Source organism: Propithecus coquereli, unplaced genomic scaffold (assembly GCF_000956105.1).
Source record: "Propithecus coquereli isolate 6110/MARCELLA unplaced genomic scaffold, Pcoq_1.0 Scaffold423, whole genome shotgun sequence".
Lineage (NCBI taxonomy): Eukaryota > Metazoa > Chordata > Mammalia > Primates > Indriidae > Propithecus > Propithecus coquereli.
The window spans coordinates 1,391,397-1,399,404 of NW_012149986.1; the positions used below are offsets into that span (position 1 = coordinate 1,391,397).

The window sequence follows — 8,008 nt, forward strand, 5'->3', positions numbered from 1 at the left end:
CCCTGGGCCCTACCCTCTCACTGGGATGGTAATATTACCTCCTTCACAGGTTGCGTTGGGAAATGGGACGTTTTGAGAGACAGCAAGTATGAAAGCACCAAGCACAGAAAATGTCAGCCACTATTAGTTCCTTTCTTCCTCATGAGGAAGGCAGGCAGGGGAAAGCGGCTTTTAGGATTAGCAGCTGGAAGAAGAAGAGAGGGCGTGGGGGCTGGAGACTGCTGCGACCCTCTGACGTGGCCGGCAGCCAGGAGTAGGACATAAGAGCACGCTGTCCTTCCTGCACCCTCGGGTGCCGCGCTGGCTGCGGAGTCCAGACGGGAGCCCTTCCTCCAGAGCCGCCTTCCAGGCGGGGGGTGGCGTTTGGCTGATTTCTGAGTTCCAGATGCGGGGATAGGAAGGGCTGTGAATTGAGCCCGTTTACCGTTTACCAGCACGCATGGCTTGCTGGGCACAGGTGCCAGTGGCCGGGTGCGGAAAGCCGGGGCAGGACGTGCACGAGCCACTGCACTCGGGCAGCCCTTGCAGGCAGGGGCGCAACACATGGAGATGGCACGGGCGTCGGCGGAGGAGCCAAGGCTTTTGACAAGAAGATGATGGAAAATGCACCGTCTCTGCATTTTGCTCTAGGACTCAGTTGAATTTTAGCAGTAATGGCCAGGTGTGAAATTTGACTGGCTGACTGGAATTGTTAAAGGTTCATCAGGATTTATTATCTCAACACTGGGGAGTGGGTAGTCCAGGAGTCCTGGGAGTGTGGGTCACAGCACCTGCACATGAAGCCATGGGCCAGGAGCATCAGAACGACAGGCTCCTGGGATCTGCTTGCAGAGATCCTGGTTGGGTTGGGTCACTGCCGCAGGCAGCTAAGCAAAGAACTAGGCAAGGCAGTCTTCCCTCCAAATGTAATTTTAGGGGTTCTGCTGGGGTGTCTCACCTGGCCAGACCCCTCCTCAGGTGGGGACCCACTGAAGCGCCTCCCCTCCTGAGAAGGGAGGAAGGAGAGAGCCTCTTGCTTTCTCTCGAGCTTCTCTTTGTCTTGCTCTAAACACACAGTCCCATTTAACCCGAGAGAAGGTGACTTTCCTTCTCATCTGGATGCTCCAGGTCATGCCTGGGGACACAGGAAGGACAAGCCCACCTTGCCAGGTTCCCACAGCATGCTGAGCCTGGATTGTGAGCACAGGCTCCAGGACACTGCTTGGAACAAGCTGTTCCCGACCCTGCACGAGCTCCCCTGCCACCTGGAGAACCTGCCAGGCCACTTTAGGCCCAGACGGCAGGAGCCAGCCGGGGCTAAAGAGAAGGACCTGGCCCAGGAACGGTCCCTCCCTGTGGCAGAGACTGGGAAGGCCCTGCACTGGCATCTGTGCCGCGGTGTCCATGGGGCCACCAGCCCGAGGGCTCTCGGAGTTCTGAGCTCCTGTGTCACCTGGCGCCTCACCCGCGCCGCGCTCACCTCCCCTCCTAGAAAGGCTGTGAACCGGATTCCAGACGGGCGCGGGGAGAAGAGTTTGCTTGCGGTTGAGGATGGCTGTCGGCAGACAGTGGGTCCAGGCAGATGAGTTAGTGAGCCCTGCAAGCGCCACAGAGTAATTTTAGAACAAGTTCTTACCCTTTTAAAAAAGTTTAAACCTTCATCTATAGTGTCCACGAAAGCCTCCTGGTCCTGTTTTAAATACTAAGCTCACGAGCAGGTCAAGGGCTGGGGCTCACAAGTCCTGGCTTACAAAGATACTGACTTCAGTTGTCCACAGCCACAAGGGTCTCCGCCTGATGGCTCCCCTCACTCTCCTGAACAGCTGCCGTCTTCATTCTCAGGGTCTGGGGACAGAGGACCCAGGAAGGCAGCAAAAGTGGGTTAGTTTCTTCCCCCCAGGGCAGGGGGACTTATCCCGCTTGCATCCTCACGTCCTGGAATTCCAGGGGGCCTCAAAGGTGCTCCACACTGAGCAACACGGCAGGATGTGAGAAATGAAGGTGCCCTGAGGAGCAGGGCTGAGGTGGTGAGGGGCGGGGAGGCCTCCTGGCTCAGAACCCCGGCACTGAAGTACAGCCCTGTAGAATCCAGCACACATGTACGTAGGGCTGATGGGTCATTTCCTGGTCCTTGGCCAATAGGCAGGGACTCTGCAGTACTCCCGAGCTGGCCCGGGGCCCATGCTGCTGGCCGTGAGAGGCTGGTGTGTCGGAAGCAGAGGCTAACTCGCTCGGACCCCCAGGCACCCACAGCGGGGCTGACCTTTTGTGAGTGACACGGAGAGCCCGCAAGAGGCTCTGTGCCAGCGACTCGGGCCACTGAGGATGGAGCTTAGGGTATCATGATGGGTGTGGATGGGGCAAGGGCGGGGTGCCTGCCTCCCGTCCGGCAGGGCTGGGCTGTGCTCTTGGCGCCAGCACTTGCAGTGGGAGTGGGTTTCAGAGGGGCAGGATGAACATTTGTGGGGGCAATTTTCGTTAAAACAATGACTGTGGCACTACTGGCATTTTGTGGTCAGGGCTGGGTATGCCGAGGTTCCCCCAAATGGAGAGAGCCCCGCACAAATGGATGGCACTGTGGCTATCATCATCCCATCAGCTGCTCATGTGGCTGACAGATCTGTGTTTTGGGGTCTGTTCTGGTCCCATTCCTGTGTTCCGTCAACACTGTGCCTTTCTCCTACGGCTCTAATAGACGCTGAATTTCTCAGAAAAGCAGCTGTGGCATATATTGAGGGAGGATCTAGGCTTTGTTTTGCTTCAGGTTTTGTCAAGTGTTGTTCATAATTTCAGGAAACCACAGCCCCAGCGAACGCCAGGCACGGCACCGGAATCGCCAGAGTGGTGCCCGCTGTCTGGCTGCATCCTCAGAAGCTTTGCTTAATGCACGTAACTGAGGACTTGATTTGGCGTGTAGGATAGCTGTGTCTAAACAACTACTACCAAAATAGATGCTACTGTAAACTCTTTTCTTTCAGTTTTCTTTTATGATCACCATTAAGGCATGACATATATGATCTATCAAAATCTGTCACCTATCTATCTCTCTCTAATGTCATCGACCTATCGTGTTACAGTATCCCAGAATTTCATCTCAGGATGGTACCCGGAGGGTTACCCTTACTTGCTCTCACAAGGGGCTGTTTCACTCAAGCTTTCACACACGCATTGCTGGCGGAAACGGACCTGCCGCTCGGCCTCCCTCCATGGAGCCGCGCCAGCTGGGCCTTTGGAAAGTGGCCAGCGTCAGGCCGGCCGCACCCCTGCTGTCCTGCCTTGCGGGGGCCTGGCCCGACCCCCGAGGCGAGCGAGCTCTGGCTGTGCCCCTCCTGCCGTCGGGCCTGCGTGGAAGGTTTGTTGCCCGGCCTGCCCTGGCCAAGCCACCTGCTCCCCGCAGAGCCTCACACCCAGCAAGTTCCCGGAGGTGGCTGAGTGTTTGCTTTTGGGACTCTCGGTCGTGCTGGGAAATGCGTGTTGACACAGGAGATAAGAGGGTGGGATGGGGAATGGGAAGGGAGGCTGGCACTGCCGGGCAGGCATCCGAAAGGCCCATGGATCCCGAGACCGGGGTTGAGTCCTGGGGTTCTTCTCAGTGCTGTGGGAGGAAAACAGGAAGGAGCTCAGCGCCACTCGCTGAGGATCCCGGAACCTGTCCGTGCGGAGTAGGTGTCAACACGTGCTGAGGCCTCTGTGAATGTCACAGGGAGAACTCTCATTCTCTTTACCTGAAGCACCCCCCCCCCCCAGGAGGGTGCCCTTTCACCTTCTCACGGAGGTGCCCTCCATGGCTGTCACCTTGCTGTGCAGGGGCCTCCTTTGGTCTGGGGATCCCCTTTGAGAGCCGAAGGCTTTGATGTGCATTGAGGAGCGGCCGATCTAAGCAATCATTCACCTCGGCCACTCCTGCAATTTCCTCACGACAGGTGTGCAACGAGCTGGGGCTCTGTGTGGGTTCTGAAAGGAGCTTTGAGAACAATCCTGTTATAGAACAGGGGTGCACAGCTATTTGAAACACAATCCTGGAAGTAAGCGAAGGGCCCTCCCTGGACAACATGCCTTTGGTTACGTAAATTCTGAGGGGCTTGGTGAACACTGGGGGAGACACCAGGCTATGGTCACACCATGTTCACCTTCTGGATTATTCTGAGTTGAAAAACATGAGTACATGCTGCAGCTGCTTGCTACAGAGTCCTGAGAAAACTTCTGATACAGAGGGTGCATGTGTGTATGTCCTCATGTGTGTGTGCACGCTTTGTGTGTGTGCGCACACATGTATGTGTGTTGTGTGCCTGTGTGTTCAAGGGCGTGTCTGTGCTGCGTGGGGGGTGTGTGCATGTAGAAGGGCCATCAGAGGGGTAGGAAGAGGATGGACAGGCTCCCGGCAGCCCTTTGCGGCAGTGAGTCAGAGGGATTCACAGGCCCTGGCTCTGGCACGGAGAGGTGTTCGGAGGCTTCCATATCTTTTAAAGAGCCCATGTGAGAGAGGTGGGAACGAGTGAGACTTGTATTCCTTGTGTGTGTTTGTAGCTCCCCATACCCATCCAGTGACAAACATACCCTGGTGATGGTGGCCTGGCACTGGGGCCGTGCTGAGCCTCAGCCTTCCTTGAGGATGGTGCTGAACCACTTTCTGTGCACACGGGCTGTGGTCCTTCCTCGGCAAACTTGGAGCCAAACAGGTTTGGACCTGGGAGTTTTGGACTGTGCACGTACCACACACCCCAAACCACCCTGGAAAGGGTGGGGGTGCCCTGGAAGCAAATGGGTTAATGTTTCATAGTGAAACTAAGTCAGGTAAATAAAGCCTCAGAGCATTCAGGTTAAACTCTGCTTGCAGATGAGTTATGAAACCATGGTCGGTTCGCAGAGTTTATTGAGTTTCAAATGACTGGTTAGAAATTGCAGACCTGCAAAGGTAAACAAACCCGGTTGACCCAACTAGACTCGAAAGTCAGACCCTGGCTTTGTTAGCACACTGTGTGTGTGTGTGTGTGTGTGTGTGTGTGTGTGCACACGCGTGCGTGCACGGTCTGGGCCTTAGGACGGTGGCGAGGTCAAAAGTCACCCCTAGCAGAGCCCCTCCTTGCCCAGCTGCTGCCCTGTAGGGCTGGGCTCTGCTCGCAGCAGATGGGCCTTCTGCCCTCGGGCGGGGCTGGGTCGGGGGCAGGGAGGCCACGCACTGAGCTCTCCTCTCCAAGGCTGCAGCCCCCACCTGACACCCTGGCTGCAAATGCTCAGTAGCTAAGGACAGGGAAGACGGGAGGTGAATGCAACTGGGAAGGGGTCTGGGGGGAGGGGAGGAAGCTTGGGTGAGGAGGGAGATGGGCACGAGGGGAACACCGGCCCCTCTCAGTCAGGGATGGGGAGCAAGGAGCCGACGAATCACCCTCGGATAATCTGGAACCCGGGAGGCAGGGTGGAGGCAGGACGGGGTGTCAGCCAGGGTGTTGATCAGAGGTAACCCAGGCTTGGTTCTGCACCAAGTGCTTGGGACCCCTCAGCTCAGCCGGGCCGCTGCTCTGGGGTAAGAGGGGTGGCCCATTCGTTCCATGTCACATCTCCCTTTGCCCCTGGTGGCCCCAGACTTTGTTTTCCTGGTCTCAGCAGAGGCTGGGGCTGAGGCAATCCACCTGTGCTCAGTGACAGGGGTGTCCTCGAGGGGGAAGGCAGGAAGGGGAGGCTGCCCTCCACAGCGGGGCCCAGGGAGGTGAGGAGACCACAGCGGGAGGGCTCTACAATGTCATGTCACCAGGGACACTGGGCCCGGCGTGGGGTGTCTGCTCTCCCTGCCTCCTGAGCGGGGAGGTGGAGGGGCTGCAGGGGGTCCATCGTCCCATTCAGGGTCCCGGGAGAAGCCACCCAGATTTGGAGCTGCTCGAGGCTGTCCTGCGTCTGAGATTGGGTTTCCTATCTGCCCAGATGACAGGCAGGGCCCGAGAGTTAGCTTGAAATTAATCTAAACAGAAATAATGAAATGTGAAATTTTTGCTAAGACTAATATTTGTACTCACCATGTAGATGGCCTCACCCATCCTGAGGAGACAGAGGTGCCTCCTGGTCAGAAAGTCGTCTCGGTGGCTCAGAGCTGTAGGGAAAGCTCTGGCTTTATGACGCCCGTTCTGGCCATGGAGAAACGTGGAGGGCACACTGTTGCGGGCAGGATGCCCTGGCCGAGCAGATTCCAGAGACACCCCATCATCCCTTCTGGTTGTTTTTTCCTAGTTGTAGATTCAAAAAATAATTCTGAAATGTACTATACCCACAGAAGAGTTTCTATAACTTACATGTACATACGCAATGGCAATAATGAATGAAGCACATGCAGGTTAGCAGCTGGCGCGTTACCCAGACCTCTGCATGGTCCCGCAGCATTGGTCTTGGTTTTCCCACTTTCACCGCAATAACCGCTGTAATAGTCACCTGGTCTCCCTTAAAGTTTTGCTGTGCATGTATGAGTTGCCAAGCAATAGATGGCTAAATTTTGCCTGTTTTGGGACTTTTATAAACAAAGTCACACTGTAAATTCTATGACTTGCTTTTTTCTGCTTATGAGACGTGTCCATGCTGAGACACACGCCTACGGTCAGTCATTTCACAGTGCTCACTTGCAGGAATTATCCGGGTTGTTTCTAGGCTTTTGCTGGCCAACAACGCCCATCTGCATATTCTCTGAAAAGCACAGATCCCAAAGCATTGCTGCCGGGATCCAAATCCTGCTCCCTGGCCCTGCCCGAGTGGCCCTCTGTACCACAGGGTCCTCATCTGTACAATGTATCAGAGGCTGTAAGCAAGTGAACTAATGTAGACAAAAAGCACTTACAATGGCACCTGACATGGGATCAGTGTTAAGTTTAGATATAGTGATGGTGACGATGGTGATGGGGATGGTGGTGGTGGTAGTGGTGGCAATGATGTTGGTGGTGGTGATGATGGTGGTGATGGTGGTGATTGTGGTGGTGGTGATGACGATGATGGTGGTGGTGATGAGGGTGGTGGTGGTGGTGGTGATGGTGATGATGGTGATTGTGGTCGTGGTGATGATGGTGATGGTGGTGATGGTGATGATGGTGGCAGTGATTGTGGTGATGGTGGTGATGATGGTGATGATGGTGATGGGTGGTGATGGTGATGATGGTGGTGATGGTGATGATGGTGGTGATGGTGATGATTGTGGCCGTGGTGATGATGGTGATGGTGGTGGTGGTAATGATGGTTATGCTGATGACAACTCTTTGTACACTTATTTGGATTTGGGATCTTTACAGATATAATCAAGTTAAAATGAGGTCATTAGGGTGGGCCTTAATCCTATCTGAATGGTTTTGGTGCCCTTATAAAAAGGGGGAAATTTGGAGACGGATAGGAGACAGAAATTAGAGGTAGAAGGTGCACAGGGAGAACGCTATTTGAAGATGAAGACAGAGATCTACAAGCTTAGGAGAATAAAAACTAGCCAGCAAACTACTAGAGCGAAGAGAGAGGCCTGGAACAGATTCTGCCTCACAGCCTCGGAAGGAACCAACCCTGCCGATGCCATCTCAGACTTCTGGCCTCCAGAATAAGCTTCTTTTGCTTAAGCCACCCAGTGTGTGGTTCTCTGTTACAGCAGTCCTAGAAAACTAATTCAGAAAGAGAATTCCTCTAAAGGTTGGAAAGGTTACTACCATGGCCAAGAAATTGATTTTAAAACTATTCTGTGTGCCATTATATTTTTTCTTAAAAGAATTTGTACTACTTTAATGCTCAGAGTTCAGAGAGGGAAATCTAGAAGACAACGTTTCGGGTAGAGTTTGGTGATGGCCAGTGTGGGCAGAGTCCATGTGGCTCTGTCTGCAGCATGTGGTGGCTCTTGAAGGCACCATACGGATGCAGCACAAAGGGCTCTGCTTCCTGCTGCTTTGCTGGAGGGAGCAAGGGAGAAGGAACAGAAGGAGGCTGCTTCCAGCGTTGCATTTCTGTCAAGAAGCTGCCCCCAACGTTCATGGTTATATTGCTGCGTGCACCCAGGGGCGAGCTCTACTGGATCAAT

General features: G+C 54.6%; 1 protein-coding gene across 1 annotated transcript; it reads right to left on the reverse strand.

Annotated features, from left to right (window-relative positions):
- Window positions 1–1,062: 1,062 nt before the first annotated feature.
- LOC105817766 (putative uncharacterized protein UNQ6494/PRO21346) lies at window positions 1,063–1,385 on the reverse strand. The gene is given in 2 exon segments (XM_012653555.1): window positions 1,063–1,187; window positions 1,190–1,385. Coding segments are annotated over 2 exon segments (321 nt in total).
- Window positions 1,386–8,008: the final 6,623 nt, after the last annotated feature.